At 37.9% G+C, this 27324-nt stretch overlaps 1 protein-coding gene across 3 annotated transcripts in view; it reads right to left on the bottom strand.

Moving 5' to 3' along the window:
* Positions 1–233: 233 nt before the first annotated feature.
* Positions 234–27324, bottom strand: part of LOC117972824 (netrin receptor DCC-like) — a 276112-nt gene continuing 249021 nt past the window's right edge. For 2 of the 3 annotated variants that reach the window (XM_059024341.1, XM_059024347.1), the window contains exons 22-29: positions 25985–26050; positions 21308–21470; positions 18868–19091; positions 18393–18509; positions 17479–17634; positions 16075–16293; positions 6950–7092; positions 234–1005 (exon numbers count right to left, since the gene is read on the bottom strand). In XM_059024341.1, coding sequence (XP_058880324.1) covers positions 916–1005; positions 6950–7092; positions 16075–16293; positions 17479–17634; positions 18393–18509; positions 18868–19091; positions 21308–21470; positions 25985–26050 — 1178 coding nt within the window. In that variant the 3' untranslated portion in view covers positions 234–915. The remainder of the gene's footprint in view (positions 1006–6949; positions 7093–16074; positions 16294–17478; positions 17635–18392; positions 18510–18867; positions 19092–21307; positions 21471–25984; positions 26051–27324) is intronic. The other variant, XM_059024342.1, reaches the window with a different exon arrangement.

Below are 27324 nucleotides of genomic sequence, written 5' to 3'. Positions count from 1 at the left end.
GCATGGCAACAAACAGGACAGTACGAAATCAAATTCAAAGTTGTGAAGGGACTCATTGTAATCCTTATAAAACAGGATGCGATAGGAGCCTTGGCATCGGTCAGGGTAACATTTATTTTATAGACAAATACTTTTTCAATTACTCTAAAACCAAGTGTGGATTTCTATATTTAACAGTACTGATACTATCCTCCCCCCCGCCCTCCCCTAAGAAAAAAAAAAAAACATTGTTTGCTGCAAAGATTACGTTTTACAGGCTGTCCAGATTCGTCATGTGACATTAGGACTTATCAATGTTGGTTAAATAGAGAAACAGGGGCATTACTCAAAACCTGTATATAACATCCTGCTTTCTAATTCGGCATCAGTTGGCTAACAGCTAACCAGGTCAGACGGAGTGCAATGGTATGGACAGCTCCAGTTCAAACCAGAATAGGGTGTTCCAGTGGCAAACCAGTTAATATCTCCAAGTTCCCAATGTAACCAACCAGCAGCAACTGTTTTGACACCCTTGCTGGTTTCTACAGGAGTGAGAAAGGGATCTATGTGATGTGTAGACTAACACTAGCGTGACATTTTAAACAAATTACTTAAACAGGGTTCAATACATTGGCGAAAATAGGTTTAAGTTGGCTCTTTCTGTTTCCAGAGTGCTAGCTTAAAATAAATCACTTGTAAGTTGAACTCAGGTTACTGGTTAAAAAAAAAAAAAAAAAAATCTAGAAAAAATATTTTTTTGTGGCTTGCCAGTGCTTTTTTTTTTTTTACTGAAGCCTTGTCCAAAGTAATGTCTTAGTGGTTTCCTTTACTTAAATGGAACTGTATCATTACGACCCTCCTTGTCAGTATCTTCAATTGTGGAATACTGGTGTGCTGTGATGCTTCTGTTGGCTTTGCCTCTGTCAGTTGTTGTTGTTAAAAGGCTGAGCCGGTGATGGCATTAAGTTGCTTCATTAGTCCTTCTAGACTAGCCATTTGTTCACTCAGGTCATCTTGTTCATATACCTGTAAATAAAATAAAACATAGTTGAATACATAAATAATAAATTAGATGACATGTTAGGTCCTACTCTCTTTTTTGTCTGTAATGTATTCCTATTCTGAGAAGTGTAAAAATTAGAATGAAACAACTGGAGAGTGAAAGTGGTTAACAGTTGTAATATTTGTAAATACTGGCATAAACAAAATAAAAATAGTCAAACACAACCCAGCTCTGTGTGTTCCGAGACACCCAACTTGACTGTTTGAAATGCTTGTTTCCCTCAGATCCTTTAATTTTTTTTTTCTAAAAACTCATTGTGGAAATGTAGAATTGAAAAAAAGGATCCCCAAGATCAAATTAAAGTGTTAATACAATGCACCTGTTGTTTTCCATAACATATGGAAAACAACAGATAATAAAAAAAAGATAATAAGAAGATAAGCAAAAGATAATAAAAAAACTAACAAACAATTGTATTTTCTTGCTACTTTTATGCCATTCAAATATTTTTTTATTGCTCTATGAAAATGTACCTTTTTAAAAGGTATGTACTTACCTTAGCAAGGTCAACACCTTTTTACCTAGGTTGAACGAAGTGTGGAACATAGAGTGAAGGATAATTCATGTTTCTCTGTAGAGCCTGATGTCATAGAAGTAATGCTTGACAAATGCATTTGTGTAATGCTTTTACCTGGAATTATTTTCATCTCCTCAAAGAAGCATAAAGCATCAAGTGACAGATTTGAAGGGAGCTTAGCAACAGAGATTTTTAAAAGCATGTAACAAGGACAGTCATTCTGAAAGATAAGAGTGCATTGTTTTGAAATACGGACTGCGACGCACACAACTGCCAGCCGATTGCAGCGCACCTGTCAGATTGACCTGGTTTCAGTGGTAAGAGAGGGTTTTTATAATAAATACAGCAAATTATGACCCAGCATCTTTAATTCATTTCCACGTTAAACCTCATGACCTGGAATGGAATCAATCATTCCTGCATGTTTTCGTTTTTTCAAGTTAATTCATTTCAGAAAAATTCAAACTTCACAAAAATCAGTGACAGGTACAGTAATTGTCTTGAGAATATTATTATTATTTTGCTGAGACCAATCTTTCTGCCTGAATGGGAACAACCAGATTAATTCTATGGATCTCAGAGTTTAGGACATCTTTAAATCGTTTATTCTTTCTTTCATCTTTCACTGTAATACATTTGATATTTTATTTATATTTATTTTATATATATATTTGACGGACACAAATAAAAGCTGTAAACCGGATTCATTCTCCTGCGTCTTTTTGAGAACTTGTACTGTATAATAATTTATAGCACAAAACAGACCTCAAAACCACTCAGGGATGCTACACATATATTTGACATTGTTTTTTTTTCCAACATAAGGCGGCCAAATAAATTAAGTTTAATATAGCACTAGCTTGTACTTTAAAACATGTTATGCCTATTTAAGCAAATTAGAAAAACAGTAAGGATAACAAGCTGCACTGTTTTTTTAAAACCTTTAAATCCGTTAACCTGTTCTGCAGTCCTACAGTACCTACACTAATTCTGAACACCATTTCCATCACTTCACACCAATATAAATCTATTATTAATATTGACTATTACGCTTCTAAACACGCACTTACTATTGTACTTATAATCAAGGGGCTTTCAACGTATTTCATAAGGTATATTTGCAAAAAAAAAAAAAAACTGCAGTCTTACCGTAAACTTTCGATATCTATATGGGGGTCAGATCGGCAGGAAGAATGGACGTTAACCAGCCAAGAATTGTCTCCTTGAAAGACATTGAAATGCAACTAAATCCTGTATTTTGGACCTTGGTGATACTGCAACAGGACCATCACAGCCTTGTTTACCTGTATATTCGAAAGTTGTCTTTGGTAAGCAAAACCATTCATTTTCATCAGAATATTAAAATACGTTTTCATATTTAGAGTACAGTAAGCAGGCAGATGTGGTTTTCTGCTTTCCTTGCAGGCACTTTTTCAGAAGTTCAAAAGACCACGCTTTCACTGAAAATGGAGTGAAGCACTGGAAAAATCTAAAGAAAAAACTTCAGAAATATTCATAATCTGGCACCACAAACAGTGTTCTGAAAGGTGGCATTTGTTCAAACAGTCGAAGGAAGTATGTTCTGACTAGTGTCACAGTTATCAAATTCTCTCAAAACGATGGTGCGTGAAAACAGACAGTATGCTACGCCACAAGTTCTTTAAAATCAGATTCAGATCAAGCAGTTTGTATAGATAACAGCAATTCAAATAAATATAGAAATTGTGAAGAGGATGTTCCAGGCAAGGGAATTTGCAAAAAGCATTCAGAGTTTTCATCGCTGCCTCCTGCAGCGGTATGGGGGGCTCAGATCGGCGGGAACAGCCAAGCATTGTCTCCTCCAATGACATTGAAATGCAACTAAATCCTGTATCTATACTACAGTGTTGATTTTGATATCCCAGCTGCCTTAGCGGTCTGGCGGTTGTGCAGTAGGAAAACGAGAAATACATTTGTTAGACCTGCTTTGCGCGTTTGCGGGAGAAAAAAAAAATCAATTTTCTTCTCTCACAAATACGTTTTGTGTTGGTCAGAACAATTTCTTGTGAGGGTTTGGGCAATTTATTTTGGGGAGCCTGAGCCTTCCCAAGCCTCTTATACGTGCCACCTATGGCTATCTGCCTATTTAGGCCACGTCACAATCTTTGTTCTCTCTCTTGCATTTGCTTTTTTCCTCCTCCCCCTCTATATTTCAATTGCCGCATTGCCTCTGTGCCAGTCTCCTCTAAGGGGGGTTAGTGAGTCTCACTTCCCTGCCCTCGGGTCAGCCGCAGCTACTCATGCCTTCATTCAAAGGGGGGTCCTCCCCGCAGCGCATCAGAGGGGACCACCGGCCACACTGTTCTTTCACAGCTCATGTGCTATTTCTTGTCTCACCCTTGTCTCTATTGTTTCTCTCTCACTGTACCAGTAAGAGCTGTAGTCATCTTCAAACCTTAAATACTAAAATCCAAATACTAACAAACTCTATCTTTCAGATACCCCTGTGCCTGGCCTTGGAGGACTCGCCTCACCTCTTTGAGGGCGGCTCCTGGAGACAGGGATTCTCTTTCTTTCTTCCCAGGTTATGAACCTTTCCGTCCTCTGGTGGCATGGCCTGGTCCACGAGGCAGCACCTCCAGGATTCTCTGCAGAGTCAGAGGATTTCTATGTTTCTCAGAGGTCCTGGGGGCCCATGGGGCCAGCCTCCGCAGTACGAGGTGATTGCAATGACATAATTAACATCCTTTGCCCTGGCCCGCAGGCCACTATCAGCTCAAACCTTCCCTGGCCAACAGGCCACTAACAGTTCAAAACAAGCACTCCTGGTCCGCAGGCCATCATCATTCCTTCGAGGCTAAGCCTCTAAATACTAACCCATGTTCTTCACGTAGCCCTAGCTCCTGCCCGTGAACTCTCTTCAAAAATACAGATACCTGGAAATGTGTGATGTATCCAAGGCTTGCAGAACCAAAACAGAACAAAAGATATTGGAATTAAAATTGCATATAGTCGGTATTTCCACTACCAGAACAACTAATGTATATATAAGGTTAAGAAAACACCTATTCATTATGTGCCTGAAGGGTCTCAGTTGGTTTAGTTTAGGGAATGCAAACTCACTGAATGAGCATTGTACACACAGAAGAAAATCTTCTTGAAATCCACTTGGATCTCAATTGGATTCTCTTTTCCCTCACTTCTAAGGAGCTTGATCTTTTGTATTTTCTGTGCATAGCAGGTGAATTTAGCATGCCAAGTAGGTAAGAATGCTGTTGTACCCTGAACATATTGTATCATTTTAAAACTATATTTGTTACTGTAAGCCATAGAAATTAAGAGTTAAAAGAGAGAAGTTCCTTAATCCTGTAAACACGATCATACTGAAGTGTCATTTTGGGTCCGTGAGAAATAGAGAATCACGCTGCTTTCGGTTTAATTCTTTTTATTCATTTGGGAGCTATCTCCACATCCACTCAAAGACCACTGCTCTGTCCGCTTCTCTGCATGCCAGGAACCACACTACTAAACCGTGCTGCAACCCTCCTTATAGGCTTAGCCCGCCCCCTTATGCAAAAGTCTACCATGCTTAGGACACATCCCATTGGCCGATACCAGGACCAATGGGCACAGACAAACAAACAATAACCAATGAGGTTGCACAAATAACAACCAGTGGGAACAGACATGGGCAGCCAAACTAACAGTGGGTTACGTGGTACGGGAACACACACACACAACATGTAAACAAGCAATGGCGGAACACAGCGGGAAGTGTACAACACACACTGCATGCAAACACAAATTCATGGATCACTACATTATATTATGTACAAATATAAATCTGCACATACACAGCTATGGCCAAAAGTTTTGCATCACCCTGTAGAATTAACATATTTTGCTTCATAGTCCAATGAAACCGGCTGAATAATGTTACGTTAACATACTGAATTACAAACCGCTTTGTCGTTTTCCACATAATAACGAAAACCTGACCAAAATAAAAAAAAAAAATGACATTTCAAAATCTAACATGAAATACTGTACTACTATTATGACTTTTGGTAGACTTTTGCAATATCATTTTGTAATTTCTTTGGTTACATGATGTTTGTTTTTTCTAAGTTGAAACTAACTGATTTTGGTACATTTTCTTTTACCGTAGCCTACTTAGTGCACAAAACAGATAACACGTTATGACACTGTACCTTACATATTCTGCACACACTTTACAGAAATCATTTTTAAATGTACATAGAAAACTGTCTAGTATACACATGGCTACAAGTAACACACAGCCTACCTACTACTTCTGTGTTCTTTTGGCATGAAAACGTTCTTTTCTTTGCAAAAAGCAACTAAAGACTTCAAATTCGGAAGTCCACTTTTTGCATTTTTCAATCACTGGTCCATCAGTATTTCTGCTTCTTGCCTTTTTCCAACCGATCGATCACAGTTTGAGTATGTTTATTTGCCCTCTTTTAATCGTGTTCTTCATTTGAGTGATTTAGTAGCTACTTGCATCTGTTGTTGTTTACTTTCTATGGGGCTCTTTAGTTAATGCAATTACTAGTGTCACACTAAATTGGTTATGATTGAGGACATATCAGGCATATCAGAATGTATTGCATAACGGTGTCTGTATAGCAAAGGAATAAAAGGTGCTGGACTTGAGTGAGGTTAAAAAAAATCTACATTCACTCCCCAGTAACTTGCGGTATTAAATGAAGACGTACTTGTCAACGCAGATCAGCTTTTTGGAAATACAAGGTTTCGTGGCTGAAGAAAATAGGGTAGGGGATAGCTGATGGGGTTAATGCGGTTGGTACTGTAAAAGGGGAGACCATCTAATGCCAGAAGCTCTGTCAAGAGGAACGTCTAATGTTAAACACTATTACTGGCACGATAAAGGAGACAGTCAGTTTTATGAATATGGGCCAATGTCTTGTAATTTGCCCAAACATCAATATTTTTCAACAAAACTTTCAGAAAGTATTGTAAGGTACACAGGTCATAGAATAAAATGTTTTTATACATGGATCTCTGAGCAGAATACATGACAATACAAAAAATACTTAACGTAAAAAAAAAAAAAATTAAATTGTTTGAAAAAAAAAAGCAAAACATTTGTATGGTCTCTGAAGTACTTTATAATGTTACCCAGTGTTTTGAAAAGAGGACACCAATTCCAAGATGTAAAACATAGATTTTTAGTCAAATATAGCCAAAAACTGGTCCTGGGGGAGCATCCCACTAAAAAATGCTTGGGCCTTAAGCAAAGAACATTCTTTAGTAGGAAACCGGAAACCAATGTGGATGCCCCACATTGGGTAATTTAGACATTTTATTTTTGTCCACACACACACCACATCAGCACTCATGAATGCAGTACAATACAGTGAACTTACACTGGCAGGGTCTTCTGGCTGTTTATGGCCCTCCTCTGTGGCCTCTGGGGCTGTTGGCACGGAAACCGGAAGCAGTGGAGATCTCGCCTTTCCAGCTAAACCCAGGGAGGCAGTCTTCACCAGAGCCTTTGGTAGGTTTGCACCTGGAAATTATTATTATTATTATTATTATTATTATTATTATTATTATTATTATTATTATTAATAATACTATATACTCCTGGTTCTTCAATTGTAGGTGCTTTGACTCTTCCTCTCATGTATATGTACCAATTTCAATGATATATTCTAGATTTGAATATTGACTGTTTGAGATTGCCCTTGTTTAGTTGCTATCATCTATCTTCATCTGTCACCCTAAAGGACATCATTCAATTGTCGTCTATTTTCAAAACTATATAATTTAGTACTCCACATGTTGTCAGTCAGTTATAGTCATTTTAAAAATAGCATTTTTTCAAAATAATAACTTTAGGCTGGTTTCACTTATTAAGAAAATAACCCTGTTTTATTAGATAAATAAATACATACATAAATGAAATGCTGCAGCACCTGCAGGGTTCCTAAAAGGTAAAACCCATGCTCATATGACAGCATACGCCAGTGTGAGTTTAATATTTCAAAGATGTATCACCTCCGAGTCTTCGTTAGAAACCTGGGCTGTACATTATCTGCATAATTTAACACTAGCAGGTGCAAACCCCAGCTACACAGGCAATCACGGCAGGAAGCTGGGATCATTATCAGACAGGCTGCACTTCCCTCAGGTTCTATATAATCAGCCACTGCTGCGTCTTAGCAGATCCACTGAGCAAGCTAAGAAGTGCACAGCGCTTACACTGCCCCGGCCAGCAAAGAACCCAAACCACCCACCACAAAATACCACTATAATCCTATTCTGATTAACTGTAATTACATGACGGGGCTTCAGTAGCATTGTAGAATACAGGGTTAGCTCACAGCAGTTTTAATTGGGGGGATTGTGTGTTCGGTTTCCAGCTAGGGGTAGAATAATTCAGTATAATGAGCACTGGGGCAGGATGGCTGCTTGTCCACAGGGTATGGAAATCCTGCTTTTAGTTACAGTACAAACCCTTTGACCTTAGAGGATGGTCACCAGCTAGATAACTACTGTGTAAGAAGCAGGTTATGTGTGTTACCAGCTGAGGGCATCGCTGGGGGCATGGAGGATTATTTAGACCACTCACTATTCATCAGCAGTATTTTAGGTAAAGAACATAGTACTGGAGGTGGTTTATGAGAGTAAGCAGCACTGTATAATAGGTGGTATGATAAACTGCTATATTTTAGGCTTTTGGTGCTACACATTGCTACATAATTACTCATAAGCCACTAACTGGAAGCTAGTATGTACTGTAGCTTTAAAATGTATTAATTATACATGTTTCTTTGTAACTCATAGTAATGCTATTGATGTCTACATAAGCCATTTGAAACCCAAAGTTCAAAATGCTGCTAATGACCCATAGCCTAGAGTACTAGCATGGGACTGGATAGACAAACAGAAAACCATGTATTGATATTGATACAAATATTGACAGATTTTCATTCAATATTTCATAAAATATTTAGCTGTTTTTGTACTTTAATTTTATATCTGTATGTAGGAACCGATTTTGTGGCTTTCATACCAGTTATTATATATTAATGAATGGATTTTTATATTGAAAATGCATTCTTCCTTCAGTGCAGTTTCAAATTGCAACCGAACACTAAAATTGTTATTTTATTGGTTTAAAACACTACCATGTGATCAATTAAAGATCTCAAGATCTATCATAGATAGTGGTCAGTAGCTCACAAACAGTAACATGCTATATACATAAGGTAGCAAAGGCGCTGTCATTTCAAGCCTTTTTTTTATTTTACTTTGCCTAAGCCATGTATTTCACATTCAATTTAACTATAATGCCTATGTCAAAGTCTACCTGGAATTTATTAATCTATCCTGTGGCAGGAGCCCTGCACATGAAGAGGGTTTTTTTTTGTGTAAATGTATTGTAAATAGGGTGTGTTTATTGTAATTATTGTAAATAATTAATGAAGTACCTGACGCTCCTGGAAGAGCCTGTCTGCTGGGTGTGATTGCCAGCTGTAGATAATCAGCAGGTATAAAAAGGTTATTCACCTCCTGGCTGCTGCAAAGCCAAAGTCAACGGGCTGAAGATATGTCCACACTACCCGGACATAGAGACCGAAATACCTTGCTGAAATCCTCTGATCGCCTAAATGGGGAACTGGGATCGGAGCCAAAAGAAGAAGCCAAAACCGCCTACGGCTGGATGTGTCGCCGGAGTCGGGGTTTGTGTCTATGCAAGTAAAGATTAGTTTGGGGATGGTAGATCCCCATAAAGTATAGCGAGGTGTTCAAGCAGGACCTCCATGTCTTAGGGAGTAGCGCACGCCGTTTTCATGGTGCGTTGTTAGACACGAGACGCAGTTGAGTTCCTGCACCCAACCAAGAAGTGACAATATCCAGCACAACCCATGCCCTCAAGTGGCTTATTGCTTTTATAAAACTGACATAAAACAGAGAAATCTATATAGTTTCTAAAGATTTATTAACATTTTGAGTCATAAACTTCCACAACAGAAAATAGTCCCTATGAATTAAAGATATTCAAGTAAAACATTTTAATTTGTTTTGCTTCAGTAAAAGCAATACTTTTTTTAAACAACAGACTTTAAACAACTGTAAAAACATTGCTTAGATGTGTTTCAGTTCTTTTTTCTGACTTTAAATAACTATCAAAAAAACCTTGCTTAGTTAAAAAAAAAAACCTTGCTTAGTATATCTGTGAGCCGTTCCTGCATATTCTATGTAACATTGTTGCTAGGCAATTCACTCCCATTGGCTCTAGCGTTACCAAACATTGCAAGAGTTTAAGGTGCTTTGTTGGGATGAAGAGTATTAATTATTAAGTAATTCATTTAAAGTCAAATTGTATTTTTTTCAGAAAGCCAGTCATTAAAGCATTTAACAGCCCAAGTTGTTTGTTTTGTGGTATTAATTTCATTTTGAGTTTTATCTAGCAGGTCAATGTTACATTTTTGTACCTATAAAGAGAGTAAGTGCACGGTAGTAAAGGAGAAGAGAGACAGTGAAGAAAAGCGATAGTCAGATGGTTAAGACATCGCGTGTAGTCATGTAAATACTGCTGAAAAATATAAAAATATCCACAGTTAAAAATTAATAAAGAGTCAGTTTCATAAAATGACAACTGACACCAACTAAAGGAGGACAATAAAACTGAATATCTGACAAATGGATCCAACCGAAGTTACAGAAAATGGTATGTACTACAAATAAAATACCAAAACAGCATCTTGTTTAAAATAGCAAACTGGTTCGTAGTGCAAATTAATATAAACTGGAAGATATGACAAGACATCTTGATGTCTTCAGTATCTTCCATGACAGCAGGTATTTTGACTGGTGTTTTCTTTGATTTTGGTGGTGCAGTGATACATGGTTAGCACAGGTGCATTGATTTGCCTTTCTTCCTAACTGGTTCCTAATCGTGACATTGTGCTGGATATTATAACGGCTTGGAACCCTGATGGACCAATCAGCATGCAGCATTCTAACAATCCATTTTATAATTTGCCTTCTGTACGCCAAACCATATGTCCCCCGTGAGCTATCATTGCTTGTAGCGTCACATGGGGTTCCTGTATGTTCTGTGTGTGTATGTAAATAAAACCTGCGTGCCTGCGGGGTGTGTCAACTTCAAACTCCATCTCAATCTCCTGCCTGTCACTCACAAGCAAATGCACACACCCACATGACAGCAGCCTGTCACATACCCACAAAGAAAGTAATACGTGTGAAGGCATTAAAGGAACACCCAGTATAAAATCAACTCCATGTCTGCTTTCAAAATTTTGTATGCCCAATTTAGCCATTGACTGTTACGGTGTATGAATATGAAATGTAGGCCACAACAGAACACATGCTTTTATGCAATCGGCTTTGCTTCATATAGAGCACTGTACCCACCATCCCCCTCCTTGTCAATAAAGAAGGTAACTGGAGGCAGTGAACCTTTTGTGACCTTTGTGAAAGTTCTGCTTCACAAGTCAATTGATTGCATGTGTGCTGTTAGAGAATTGCAAGGATCCAGGGTTTTACAGCCTCTCTCACTCACACTGATGACGTATCTATAAATCCATTTCATTCTAATACTGGTTTTGAATACAAAAGGATCCTGGAGAGAATCTTTACAATTACATGATAAATGAAATGCCAGATGTCTAAGGTAGATGTCTATATCCCTGTAGGCTACAGTAACAAGGGGTCTGCATTCACTGCATTGGGAGTGTTTAAAAACAGCAAAGGTCTTGGGTGTCCTGGATAAAGTATTGCGATTCTCTGGATACGATCAAGTAATGATAACATCCGATACTACAAATAAAGATGAATCAACTTGAAAGTGCAGAGCTGTTCTATTGAAAGATCAAAGAGATCTATTTAGCAAACAGCATCCTTGTGTACTGACAGATTGTTGCCAGCTCTGAAATTAAGCAGTTTCATGCAACAGTAATGTGTATATAAGCCTTGAATATTTATTAGGCAAGGCAAAAGCTTTTAGTGTGTAAACGCTGTGCAGTGTAGCGCAAATGAATAATTTATCAGAGAGGCTTCATCTCTCCACATTACTGTATTCACAGACATATCGGAGGAAAGCTTCTATCAGAGTTTTGATTCAGAAATGCATCGGTGTGAAGAGCTCATTACTTTCCAGGATTGTAGTTTGCTGGGAATCCTTGCTGGACACTACTTGACCTAGGGCAGAGCTTTGGTCATTAGGCCAGCAGTACAGATGTAATTTAAAATGACCAAATTCAAATGTATTTGTCCGCAGAAGAATGAGCATTGCCTCCCTTGCACTTTTGCAGCGCAAAGATTATATACGTCTCCAATGAAATTCTGGGTACAAAGCATATAATGCTGCAAAGATTGAACTGTACTATGAGCTGAATTAAACTTTTATAACCCCTTAAAGGATTGCCTAGACAGATGATATCTATTGATTTGAGAAGCCAAATCCATCTTTAAAAATAAAAAAAAGGCCATGGCCATCTCAGAGACTTTGTGTTACTGCCTGTTTATGCCGGTAAGGACAATACCAGGCTTAGGAGGTTGCAGACAGCTATTCTTTTGAAATTCTCCTTATCTGAACAATAGAAAGGGATCTGTCAAGAAATGCATTGCTTTTGGATTCTCGGTGAACAAAAGTAAAATGTAATTGCCCATGTTTTTTAAGGGTTTATCACAAAGGAGGGTTTTCTGGTTACTCAGGCAAATGAAGAGTAACAGTATATTATAAAACACAAAATCACATTCCAAGGCATACAGTACGTTTTTGCAACACAATAATCCTGCTTGTGTTTTCCCTCACAGGTGATATATTGACTTCCTTATTGAATACAAATACAGTGGAATGGGTTAGAGCTTAAGAACTGTTTAGTACATATAGGGCCTTTTTCAGGAAAGGAAAATGAAACTGCTGATGTTACAAAACTACAAAAATGTAATTCTTTTGTTGTGTTAAATGTGTCCCTATGGTGTCACTATTTTTTAAACATTAACATACCAGTACTTAACCTTTTGAGAGGAAATACCTTCATAAATCTGGGCAATAGGGCCTGGTTTTTGTTTTATTTGCACCAGTGCAAAAATAAATTCTGGGTTGTTTCATGCTAGTTTCATGACATTTACAAGGTTAACATTGGGCCCATAGACAGATAAATGTATGACATTAAAGGGACCAGTGGGTTTTAAACAATTCCCTCTGTGTGGAGTCTTATGGTTTTAGAAAATAAAGTACGTTCCCATTTTCCTCCATGCATTTTTAACATACCTTTACAAAATGTAGGTCTTATTAATCCCTGAGCAGTTCATCAGTACCAGAGGTTATAGAATATAATAGCTCATCACAAAAAGGTGCCCCAAAAGCTAGCATGACTCATATAAGCCACTTTTGTATGACATGACTTTGAAACAGTAGTGATCCATAGTCAAATGTACACGAAAACTGACAGAAGATTTCCTATTTCCAGTCAATCTGTGATGCTATGGAGCCAATTTGAAACGTTTACTTTTTAATTGATTGCAATCTTACAGCTGCACTAGAGGCAGAGGTTCTGTATCTTTGATTTACAAATAGATTGTGATGTAGTCAGCAGTCCAGATAATCTGCGTACCTGCTGTTTTTACGCATTAAAAAATAAAAAATATGCAATCATTTTAATTTAATGCGTAAAATACGCATAGCAATTTTGCTGCACAGATTTTCTACCAGTGCTCCCACCTCCCCTAAAACTTCCACTAACAACTACATCTCCCAGAATACAATTTCTTCAGTTACTAGGAAATTGTACACAAGAAAAAACAACCCAACAAACATTATCCAATCTCTGCCTAGCCCTGTTGTCTTTGCAGCCAATCACGGTAAGGATAAGAAAAGAACGAAGCTACAGGTTGAAGCGTAAACAAATCCAACTGGAACCATAACATTGCCTATAATATTAAACTATTATTATTATTATTTGTTTATTTAGCAGACACCTTTATCCAAGACAACTTACAGAGACTAGGGTGTGTGAACTATGCATCAGCTGCAGAGTCACTTACAACAACGTCTCACCCGAAAGACAGAGCACAAGGAGGTTAAGTGACAATGAGTCAGTGGATGAGGTGGGATTTGAACCGGGGACCTCCTGGTTACAAGCCCTTTTCTTTAACCACTGGACCACACAGCCTCCTCTAAACTAACTGTTTTATAATTATTAATGCATTTCCTTATTGTATTTATCTGTATGGCTACATTGAAGTTTTAACATGTTCACCGAGTGTAATGAATGTTAAAATATAAAGTAACGTAATTAATTTGCAGAGTCAGTGTGATACCTCGAACAAATGCTCTGAGCTGACAAAGAACCTTGCAGAACTCACGCGTGCTTACCCTATTACCATTAAAGATTGTACAGTATTTATCGAGATTACTCATGACTTCAAGGTAAAGTTGCATTTTACCCCCTGAAAAAACATTTTACTCTCTCAGTGTTAAAATTAGAGGGTAAGTTACTCCCAGACCCAAAACCTTATCTGGAACGCTGGATGTAGTGCTAGCTGACTGCAGTATATGTGGTAAATGTGCTGAACTCAGACAAACACCATTGACTGTTTTCACATGCTAGCACTAAAAGTCTTGCTAAAACATATATGGTATCTGTAAGTGTCGAGTTGGAATCAAATTCAATACATCTGTTGCAGAATGAATACCTACTGCTACTACAGTACCTGCAGACCCGATTCCGAAAGACACCTTCACTTTAATTCTGCTTCTAACTTCCATGGTTCATATCAATGTTCCCCTTAATCTCGTCAGTGTATTTTTCTGCTCTGACAGCCTTGGCCATGTCTGGGTTATCAATTCATAAATTATTTTTTTGTCATTAGTGCTTATTAGTTTTTTATTATTGAATTTTCAATAAGGTATACCACAGTGTTCATCCATCATTGTTTGGTCTACCAGTTGTAATGTAAGCAGCCTGTTATACAAGTTATGATCCAGCTAACATATTATATTCTCTTTTATATCCAACAGACTTGCAATGTGCTCCAGCTGCTGTAATTGAGGAGAAATGGAACCCTCAGCCCACTCATTAAACCTGTCCATCATCTTCATGACCTATGGCTCTGACAGTTAAGGAACATATTATGACTTCTGACAATCTATGAACTGACTGGCAATTACAAACATATGATGATTTATGTGTACTGCAGCTATGAAATACTGCTATTAGCAGCAACAACTGGCAAGCAGAAATTGCACAACCACAAGTTTATTTTACAGATTGTTTGTAGCCTAACAAAACAAACCTCTGAATTTGGACCTGTCACAATTTGTAGAGAGCAAAAAATCAAACTCAGTTTTACAGCACAATGAAGTGCTTTTCTGGTCGTCATGACGTATTGATATATGGAAGATTGAAAAGACTGTAATGCACATATGGGGGTTTTCAGATATATCCTGTAATAGTGGCACGATAAGGCTTAGATACATACATAATAGTGGCAAAGAAATACAGAAAAGCTACTTTAAAGTGGTCAGCATCCTATTCTCTGCTGCACCAACTGGCTTCACAGCAAATGCAATACATCATAACCAACAACTAAAAGATAACCTTTAGTTATGAGAGGAAAAGTTATGCACTGGCTTTGTATAGACTTTATGTCAAATCTTTGATGAACAGTGTTCAATACTTCATCATGTATTTTTAGTCTTTCCTTAAATGGTTTTCATTCTTCTATTTGGTGGAGTGGGTTTGGTGAATAGCTTATTTTTTTCTTTTTGCAGCCAATACAAGAAAACAAACAAAGAATTGTATAAACATACATTTATTTCTTCTTTATTGTGTTTGTTTCCACATCTGCAACTTCAAGACACAATGCACAATGGCATCTCAATTTATAGTTGTAGTTTTTGATACCTTTAAGACCTATTTCGAAGCAAAGAGACAATGGTACATATTCTGAGAGGAATAAAACTGAAAGTAAAACTCAAGCACAAAACCACTTTGTGACATGAGGGAGCAGGCAAGTCTTCTGAGTTGTTTTATACAGATAAAATATGTTCATTCCTCTGAAGATTTTCTTTGCACTTCCTTCAAAATAGGGCCTAGTGGATTTTAATGGTTTCTTAGCCATAATGAGCAGTGAGCAGCATGCTAATAAACCGTACACTCCTGACAAATGTTGATGCTATAGGATTTTGAAATTGTCTCTGCATATTTAGATGTTGTATTTGATCAACTAAGAATTTCTTAACTATTACTCTTTTTTCTTACATCTAACCACCACAATGAATACCTTTCTGTTTTAAAGCATATATGTTATGAGGGAGACTACTGATCTTGTAATGCTTCCACATTCCAATGCTTAACACGGTTAGGGAAACAATGCTTAGTGAAGTAGCTAAAGCAGTTTAGTAAGACCCTTAACAGCTCACAATGTATGTAAAGATATGAAAAGAAATGGTTACACAGTAGAAACCCAAGGGAGTTGTTATTTAATTCTCATGAATTGTGTCTCTTACCTGTCTGAGACAGAAGTGGTGTGTAGGGGACTTTGGGGTCAATGGCGCTCATGGGGGGAGGTAGCAAGGGGTTGGCAAAGCTGCGAAGAGGGTGAGTGGGACGAACGCAGGCTGTGGGGATAGTTCTGCTGGGTACCTCCTCAGTGACTGCATGTTCTGACTGCGTCTGGGCGAGCAGAGACTGATGCTGGGAGTGTGATGCGGTGCCCTCTGCTATCGCTGGGTGAATAGAAGAGAGGATTATTTATACACTTGTTAATTTACTGCATGCCAGCCAGGAGCAGCAGAGTCACGGTGAATCTGATAAGTGACCGTGACTGAGCTTCTAGGTAATAACAGCTGTTAAAACCAACAATACAGTACAGAATACAGGCAGGACACATGTGGATAGAAGAGAGTAGAGGTGAGATGCACATACAGTACTACTGTCTGATATGGGGCTCATCCCAAGCAGATAGAGAACACAAACAGCAATCACCAAGGGAATTATAATACAAATCCAACAACCATCCTATAATACCACTCAAGGCTAGCATATAATTGAATGACAAAGACATAGTGTATTTAAAAAAGGTTAATGGTAATAAACTACTTGGACAATACATTTTATTTCAGTTCTATTTGGATGGAACATAAAATATTAAAGAAAGAGCTATTCTCAAAAACAGACTGTAAATGTACCTCTAATTTCATTACTTCTCAGATTGTATAAATCATATGAATTGATATTATTGGTTCAGAAAAATAGTTTGGCTTGGCTAATAAAAAAAAGGTATTCATGCTTTTAAATGAGGCAATTAAATACAAAACTAATGGAGACAAATGGTTCTTCAAGTGCTCTGAAAATTCAATGCTTTAAAAGACTGTTGCTATGAGACACACACCACTTGTTCTTGCTAGCAATTAGGCCCAGATGGCAAGTGTGACAGTGGTAAGTTTTTAAAAATAACAACAAAGGAAACACGTTTATACAGTTAAAAAATACCGTTTTTTAATTTTTTTTTTTTTTTTTTTACCCTTCTCTTAACATTTTTATGACATTTACAATCATCCTGTGTGGTTCTGAGTTCTGTTGCTCCAATATTTCATATAATATTTTTCCTGTATTATATGATGCAGTCACCTTGATGCTGGCGGCCACAACTGTTCTATAGTACTGGTAATAGTATGATCTATGTGATTTTCTTTTAATCAGGAATTATTGAAAAGGTTCGGCAACTACGATTGTAAACATCATATGAAAAGGTAGAAATAATAATAATAATAAAAAAACATATACAATTACATCTGAAGCTACTTACACTTTACCATACAATATTTAACTAATATCTATAAAAGCTATCCTACATTCTGTACTAGGAATTTGACGGTAGAAAATTTGCGAAATCAGGTTTGTGTACTGACTTCTACCTGACGCGTAGCTTCGATCAACGGTGAGCGTGGGGAATGGCACTGGGCGAAGCGTGAACTGTGGGTGCGGGTACCCACAGGTGGGCGAAGGCAGGATTCCTGGGTACTGGGCACTTTCTAATGTTGGCACGGGTATGGCACTTACAATGGCTGAAAAAAAAATGTGTATATTGTTAGCCAAGCATTGTAACATGTTTTAAATTAAATTGTTCAATGAATTATTACTACTGTAAATGCAGACTTATGTCACAGGCACAGAAAATACACTATGAGACACATTAATAGCTAGACCTTACACAGTAACACTAGCATGATCCATTCTCGTAATTGTACCATTTACTGCCTAGGCACATTCTGGGTTTAATCTTTACTCAGACATGCAAAAAAAGAGAGAGCTCTGCAGTATGTCTGCTGTTAAAAGTAAGAGCCTACATTAGCCAACCCTGCTTAATACTTTGCAATCAATGACTGGAATGACCCACTTCAAAAAACAACCCCCCCCCCCCCCCCCCTCAATCTCTTTCCACTAGGGATGGGTGTACAATTACTGTACATCAGTTTCGCTCACAGTAAAGCATCACAGCCTGATTTCAGTACTTGCTTTGGGGGGCTCTGTTAGAGCAGTGTTCTTAGAAGTCTGAAAATGTGTTTTATATTTTCTGTGCAGGGGGTTGCTGCGACTCTCAGTTCAAACGTTTCTGATAGATATTTCTCATTTATGGTCTACATATAGGAATACATGAAGTGATTAAATCAAACCTTGAATTAGCAGCACAATGCAGACTTGTATTAGCTAATTACAGGTGTCTCTGGAACTTTTTTCGCCCTGTAACCTAAAGTGTTACCCAGTTGGTTTACAATGCACCTGGCTTGCTGTACTGTGGCAGGGGGTTAGATATGTTACTTACGTGTGTTGCTAGGCTGGGAGTCCATGGGGATCATTAGCTTGGTGCGTGTAGCTCTGCGGGCAGCAAGGGAGCGCTCCAGTGTGGAGATACTGCTGGCCACCTCGTCCGCATCCAGACCTTTGGGAGAGAACCAGCCGAGAGGCACAGCCAATTAGACACATTGCTGCAAACAGGCAGCCACAACAAAAAAGGGGTACACTAATTACAGTCTTTGCCACAAACAGGCTCTTTCTTGCGTTAATGCTGTTTGAAATATGTGTATGTATGTATGTATGTATATACAGTATGTATTTATGTATGTATCCCACTGCCTTTTTTGTGAGGGTAGCATAAGGCCTCAGGCAATACTAAAATACTCATGGTCCAGATTGGCTGATGGTACTGAATTGTTTTCTAATAAGAAATACAAATAATTTAAATGAATGCTCATCAGTAAATTTCCCTGTTGGAATAATAGATCTGGCATCATCTTTACCTGAGTGACTGCTCTTGCTGCCCATCTGGCTCTCCGATTGGCTGTGACTGACAGGCGTGATGTCCTGACAGCCCTGCAAGGGCGAATCACGGCTTGAGGGATCGGAACCCGAGGGCTTCTCAATGTTCTTCAGCTCCATCTCCTCGTGGTGGATCCACAGATCCGGGGGCCTCAGATCTTTCTGGCTGCCTTTTCTCTTGCCTGTGCTGTGGGTGGCACGTTTCCTAGGGGAAAAAGAACAATGTGTTGACAAATGTCTGGGACCACATACTCCTTGACAGGATGTGTCACATCCCAGTGCCATTACAACTTCTCTTGACACACTATTTCACGTACAGTTAGAAACAAGACTCACATTGTGTTTTCTGGGTTGAAAGTGTGTATGGCAGGCTGAATGGTCATTTACAGAAACATCAAATTATAACAAATTATTTAATTTATCAATTCGAGGTTATATAATGTAGCATTTGCTACTGTTCTTTCAAATGCTAATTTTACCATTTAAAAATGCAGCATATACAGATATTGTTTCAGTGGTTCGAAAGAAACACATTTTTATAATTAAAAATTTTAAATGGCCTAGGGAATTCATATAAAAGGAAAAAGAAAATGGATTTACATCCTTAACTAGGAATAAGATTGCTTTATAAGTGAATATGTATTTGTGTTTTTTAAATACTCATTCTGTAATACTACTTCTATAGTGAAGGCATCTCAAAATGTGTATGCCAAGACTAAACAATACCTGTCTGTGGAAAGAATGCATTTTCTAATTTACTAATAATATTCTTGATGACACCAATCCCTTTCTCCTTATTTCATGGTGTTATTTTCCATAATTAAATGCTAGAAGCATTTCAATATCACTTGTGTTCTTAGGGTGTTTTTCATATCCCTGCAGTGGTTTTCACTGAAAATGAGATGTTGTGTCGCATTGTGTTGTTATTTTAGCAACACGTTAGGAGATACAGAAAGGATTTAACTATCTCTAGGGTGGCATTCTTATTTTTACTCTTTATATTTTGTATTGCTAATACGATAAGCTGTGTCAACAGAAAACTGAATAATTCATTACATTCTGAAAAGAAGGGAATATGGGAGTTCTGTGTATAGATATGATTCTGATATTCACCTTCTTCATATCCTGTCATAAATATCTATTCAAAATGCATTAAACAAACACAGATACTCTTTCTAGAAAAAAAAAAAAAACAGGTTTGGGTATAAGATCTGGTGTATTTCATTTTGAATATACGTTATAACTAAGTATCCCTTTGTACATTCCTTGTATATCAATGCTGTACTCTGCTGTGGGGTGTTCTTGTTAAGCACCACATCTGTTTAACCAGGGCTTCAGACTCTTACACAAAAACAATGACACTTCTTTTGGTACATGTATATGATGGTGGTCTTGGATTCCCATTAGCCTCCACTGCACAACATGCTATTTCCAGCAAGCTTGTTGTCAAATTACTCAAACTAAACACAAAGCTCTGAAGTATTTGTCATGTATCATCTTTGAGGTAATTATCTACAATTATGCAGCCTTTCCCATGTTAGTCAGTTAAGTATTTTTTTCTTTTCTTTCTTTCCTTCTTTTTTTTCTTAACAAACACAACCATCTCTCATGTGAGCAACGTACTGTAAGCTGATACTAATGAGGAATCTCAGCTCTGGGAGGTCCTGGCTTATGATATGAACAACGCATCCTCTCTCAGAAGGGCAAAGTGACAAACTGTAAAAACCTATTTTAGCATGGATTCATATTCACTGAGCCACATCCCACTGCTATTACAGCTTCTCTTAACACACTCTTTCATGTACAGTACCTATGTTAACCACAGTAGCTCTCAGGGGGTGTATATCAAGCATGTGGACATATTTAACAGCCTGTGAAGGGGTAGCATAGTGGCAAGCCTGGTTACCATCTGAAGGGAGACACAGAAGCGGGAGATCTGCGGTTTAAACGCTGTTTCACACTTTTATTAACTCAAAACAAAAATAACCAAACACTGGAACAAACAAAAAAAAAAGCTGTTTTGAATTTCAAGCCATTGTTTTTAAAATTTTCAGCGTTGTAAGTTTGTGACGTTAAGCCAACCTCACAAATTAAAAGACAAATAAGGTGCATGGTAGGAATCCAAAGACTGTTTGGATTCCTCATTGAAACTTCAGTGATGCTCAAATACATTTAACTCAGGAGTGAAAAATGGAAGAGCTCTCTCAAACATCTTGCAAGCACTGGCAAGCAATTGATAAAAGAAGAAATGTGCAACATACTTTTGACCTCAGACTGCAATAGGCAACACTCACTGCTGTCATAAGGAAAAGTATATTTTTTCCTAGCAGTAAAACATGCTTTTTGTCCTACATAGGAATAGTACATGCTGAGCAAACCCAGCATCTTAATTATTACAAACAAAAATTCACAGTGACTTACTTCCTTTGCTGTGCTGACGAGCGGCGTGTACAAATGACAGCCACGATAACCACAACCACCACAGTGACAGCGCCCACTGAGACCACGATGATAACCAGCAGGTTGCTGTTCTTCTGAGGGGTCACGCTGCCATGAGGAGGGTGGATCTGACCAATGGGAGGCTCTGGGACAAAAAGAAACAAAAAGATACTGTAGCAGGTCATTCACAAGACAGTACAATGGGAAAGCAGGCTGTCAAAACAGACATTTATTTTTTATTTGGAAATAAAATGTAATGTGTTGACTTATTTAAATTATTTGTTTATTTAGCAGACACCTTTATCCAAGGTGACTTACAGAGACTAGGGTGTGTGAACTATGTATCAGCTGCAGAGTCACTTACAACTACATCTCACCCAAAAGACGGAGCACAGGGAGGTTAAGTGACCTGCTCAGGGTCACACAATGAGTCAGTGGCTAAGGTGGGATTTGAACTGGGGACCTCTTGGTTACAAACCCTTTTCTTTAACCACTGGACCACACAGCCTCCTATCAATTCAACAGCTTCTTCATAAAGACAAAACAATTAGCATTTCTTAATTAAAGATAATTGGCATTCTAAAAGAGTCACTCCTCCTGGTGTAATTATAGTATATTGACGTCAACTACAGCAAGTGTAATTCTACATTGCAATTTAGTGGACCAGCATGACTCATTACTGCAGGCCTCTGGGTGCTTTCCTCAGTTTTAAACAAAATGTTATTGTGTAAAAAGACAGTTTTAAATAAATAATCATTTGCATTCCAATATCAATCTTCACTTGTCACAGCCTTTAGCTAATATGATCAAAATAATGTGTTTATTTATTTATGCATAATGAAATCTGTCTTTTCAGATTAAACATTTTTTATTGTAAGTGTGCTGTTCAGGTCATAAACATCATTATACCTCATTGTTTTAGATTATACCCGATAGGTTAATTTCTTAAGAGATTTGGTAAGAAAAGGCAACATACGCCAAAAAATGCGTGAAGAATAAATAAATAGTATTGAAAAACATCAGACAATGAACGTTAGTTAAACAGTTAATGCACACTTGAAAACTAGAATCATGTCACAAAATTGGGCTCACCTTAATGAACTTTTAGCTGGGAAAAGGGGTTTCAGGAAAATGCTAATTTATGGAATAACCATAAGTATTTATACAGATTCATCTTCAATAGTTGAATCAAACTACAAAATTGCTCTGTTTATTCCAGGTTTCTTCATTTTCCTAAAATCATAAAATCATTTTCCACACAATGCTGACCATATGCATCAGCTTGTCCTTTTCATTGTTGCTGCTAAACGTGAGAAATGTCTGTTACGTTTCAAAGTTTCTAGGCTATTACTGGATATCCCCAAGGTCAAGCAACAGCATAGTGCATTGTAGTCTCAATGCATCCCATCAATTCAACTTCATCATAACAAAAGAAAAGCAACACTCCTCCTATTCTCCAACCATCAATTTTTATCCAATAAACATGTTAGCTCTGGCACATTCAAATCAGAAAATATACAATCATACCCAGTTTGGCCTGTTTCTATGACATACAGTAAAATGAACTACAGCACAGCAAACAGAAACACATTTAGGTTTTTATTCACTTAAAAAAATATGGACAACGTTCTAAAAGGTGATGAGCAGTCCTGTCCATCGTTATTGGAGCCTTAGGATCCTTCCCTATGAAGACAAACCTGCAACATTTTATGTTTGGATGTCTTTGTTGACCGACAAATAAACGCTTAACCAGTGATAACTGTTTATCCTTTCTGGCTTTCAATTCCAGTAGGCAATCTGAGCTAGTGCTGGGAAGACTTTTTAGGGTTAATAATATAACCTGGGACAAAATGGAGTATCTGAGTCTGCCAGACTTCATTCAGTTTTAGAAGATAAATATCTAGTTGCTGGTTTTAATCCACTGTAATCTGTGCCGGACCAAAGTCTGGCTGCAGGGGAGCAATGGACCAGCAAATTAACGCAGTATCTATTTTATAGCCGCTATACGACCCGTTTACCTCTTCAACATAAAAAAGAGAAAACGCGATTAGGTATGTAAAGATAGCTTGGCATAAAAATGACACTTTACCGATTCAAAGAATCAGAATGGACCTTGATGGAGAAATCCTGTACACTGATTTGGAGAATTAAGGATTTTCAGATTTTATTTTCATCTTTTCAGTCATAAATAACACTGACAGTGACAGGCTTTTTTGAGTTTCCTACAAATATAAGAAAAGATAGGAATATGGTACAGGATTATTCATTTTCCGATGAGAAAAATCCCCAAACCATGTCCCATACAACCTGCAGACTACAAGCTATTATTAAAATTGCCTTCAGCTTTCAAAACAGACTGTTCTGGATTGTATTATTGTGCAGTGCTTATACAGTAATACATTGAGGGATTAGAACATTCTATATTTATTTCCTTTGTTATCATTTTTCACAGAATTGGATGTCAACATTTGCTTTATTGTTGGATTTTGCCAACTAATGGCAGAGTATGAAATCTTTGATTTGGGTGGAGGAAGTCACCTTGGATTCTGATATTATCAGGGCTTGGGCCATGTCAATAATTGGATGGTGAGAATTTTACATCTCTAGTGGCACTTTAGCTTAAAAATTGGGATTCTCAGTCTTTTCTACCTCTGGTCCCGTTGACATCATATTCTTTCCAAACTAATTTACCTAGGGTCTGAAGAGGAGATGATTAACTTCTTGTATGAAATCCAGTGTAATCATACTTAAGCTAAAACTTAATAAATCCGATGGCAAAAGTTTCGACTAGAAGTTTATTTCAAGGTCTTCAAATGTAAACACAGATTAAAGGGTACGTAACTGCAATATCACATTTAATGTATATATTTTACATATTACAAAACCAAAGGTAAAGGTTTAAATTAGTCATTCATCAGCATCAGAACTTTTATTTTATAATAATTTTTAAGTTGTTCCAAGCAGCAGGATAAACACCGTACTACACCTTCTGTTTCATAAGCCTCCCTTTGTGCTGCTGTTGCTGCAATACAGACAACTGGCATTGCTGCAGGATGTTTATAATCCTGAATGGTGGCTAATTGATTTTTTAAATGTCATTATACTTGAAAGTCCAGTAGGCGTGGGGGAATATGTTTTTTTAGAGGCAACACATATTCGTTTTGTTGATGTCTGTTAATTATGCAGCTGCACTCTGTAGTAGCTGTGTGTTACTGAGCTTTGCATTCAAGATCCTATCTGTTTCTGCAGTTCAATAGTCAATCGATCTACTTTAATCATTCCTGTGGTCTGCTTGCAATAACGTTGCCTTTCCCATCAGGGTTTTGTATGATACCTCAAGTGCTTTGTGTCTTTATTAAGCTCAATAGAACTAAAGCACAACCAAAGTCCATTAGGTTAAAGAAAAGAAGCCCTGACGGTACATCTGAAGCCCAGTTGGACATGATCAGATGTAATTAATCTTTTGTCTCTACAAAGCCCTATTGTTCTCTGTTTCTGTGATTATGGGTCACGTTTAATTAAAATGTATTACCCAGCAGGAAGCTTTCGCAAATAGAGAGCGAGGGATTAGGAGAGAAATACAACAAACTCACACTGTGAAACATTTTGTATTGCTTATTCCAGGGTGGAGGAGTCTGTACTTATTACCAGCCTTTTGGTTGCGTTTATGGGGTCTGTTGATCACTAGCATTGGCCTAGCTACAGGAACTCCTGTTGTGAGACTGGAGGCGGGGGATGGGGTCAGAGAACGTACATATACTGTATAGTGTTTGTGTTCAAATCAATTCAGCTTAGCTATTTTGTAGGCCTCTCCTTTTCACAGCACTTGTTTTTCTAGATCCAAATATATACAGCTAATTGGATTGTGGATCTAGTTTGTGGAGGGAATTAGGGACACAAAGGCAACAAGGTTTACATTTTTAATTTTTTTTTTTTACATAATAAACCATTTTATACTAATGGTGTTTTATACAAATGGTATATAATTTATTATACAGGTGCTACCAAATGCTTTTAAACTTATATTTTGTATGAAAAACCTGAAGAACATTAACTAAGCATATATTGGTTAAGCATGCATATCTGCATGCCAAGGGTCCAATATCTGATTGGACTGTCCAGGATTTTAACTCTGCCCCATGTCCTGTACAGTTTTTACAATGTACAGTACTTTCCAGTATCTCTTTCTTCCTTCGCCCATCCCCAAGGTGGCTCTGCATGATCCAGTATTTTTTAATTTATTATTATTATTTTTTTAAGTAGTATGTGGTAATGTTATGCATTTGGTGGTAAGGGTAATATCTGTCAAACACAGGTCAGTTTAAAATCATAGAATGCAAACTGAAACACAAGCAGGAGGCTTGTGTGAAAACAGTAAATAATGGGATGCAAAGTGCCTGTGGTCCTATTGACATGCTAACTCTTACATACCTTTAAGAACTAGAATGAACTAACGTAGGCCACCAATATTTGCATAAACGTTCTTATTTTATATTTGTAACTGTACTATTACACATGTTCCGTAACATTAACCTTTGGACTCGGCATCCTTAAACAAACACTGCTGAGAATAGAGCCCAATGATGCCAGAGAAAAGCATGTATTCCCTGCAACTGTATGCTATCAAAAGTTAGGGTTTAATTAGGTCCCAGTGCTTACCGTTAAGGCTGCTCCTATCTATCAGATTGGTGTCAGATGGCCAGTACCCTCCGTCTCCATGACGACCTAAGGAGCAGAAGGTATTTCAGAAGAGATTAAAGGATTAAAGGAATCAGAATGACATCCTTTACCTGAGAGAAAAAGAGCTTTCCTGAAATGCAGGAAGAGACCATTATCTTATTCGTCTTAGCACCGACTTTGAAACAGCTCAGTTTGAAACTGAACTTTGTTTAATTAAAGGTGTTAATCACAATTATATATGACAGTGACTGGGAATGGCAAGGCTACAGTCTTTTTGAACTGCGTAACACCACCGTGCCCCATGAGTGTGTACACATTTTCATAATAACATGCCTGCAGTTTTCTTTTGGCTAGAAATGTCTGTACATGAATAATGTGTATAACGCAATTTGACTTTGCGATTACTCAGCACATTTAGCCCTTTAATTTAATTTGTCGCTAAATGGTTATGCGTGTGTTTAACAGTGTAATTCTATTACAATTCATGGCGTATTAAATCCATACATATTTAGAATGGCAAGGAATGAGTTAACAGGAATGAGGTTACTGGAACTTTTTTTTGGTTTAGCATCTTGGGAAGCTGAATAAGTTTCCTTTTCTAATACAATCGTCACTTTAAAAAATACCATAATCCATTTTAAAAGATAAAATGACAGCAAAAATATTACTTATCACACATGTGTTGATCATACAAATCCATATTTGAAAAATCAATTTGTAGCGACTGCACTGATAATGAAAGTTGGCCATTTTGAACCTCCAGCAAGGCAGCTCTGAGCTACTATGGTGTCCATATTAGGACATCTTCGTACATCAGACAAAAAGGAGTCCCCTCTGTAACTCCCTTCTCTGAAACTCCCTCCTCCCCTCCTATTAAACTCCCTCCTCCCTTCCTCCCTCCCTCCCACATCATTTTTGCTGGTCTGAAGAGATCAGCCAATAAAGAACTCGGCGGGAGCGAACCCTGGACCTCTCGCACTAAAGCATAGTGCTGATACTGCTGTACAAAAGAGCCGTCTCTTTTGCAAGGAGCGTATATCGGGCTTATGTCTTCGTGTGTGATTACGTCACCTACCAGCCCTACTACTGCCTTCCCCCGTGCACGCTACACTCTTCTCTGCCAGCATCAAGTCCGCCTCGGACTTGCTTACCAGGCTACAGTCCGAGGAGTACGTGCCGGGGTACCTGCATCCCACTTTGACACCAATGTAGCGATCTCGGTTAATGCAGGCAGGCGCATCACACAGGGCAAGGCAATCCACACACAGGCGGAGGGCAAGCGCGAAACCGGGACCTCTCGCTCTAAAGCATAGCGCCAA

The sequence above is a fragment of the Acipenser ruthenus genome, chromosome 1 (assembly GCF_902713425.1).
Source record: "Acipenser ruthenus chromosome 1, fAciRut3.2 maternal haplotype, whole genome shotgun sequence".
Taxonomy (NCBI): Eukaryota; Metazoa; Chordata; class Actinopteri; order Acipenseriformes; family Acipenseridae; genus Acipenser; species Acipenser ruthenus.
This window is presented reverse-complemented; position numbering and strand designations above follow the sequence as displayed.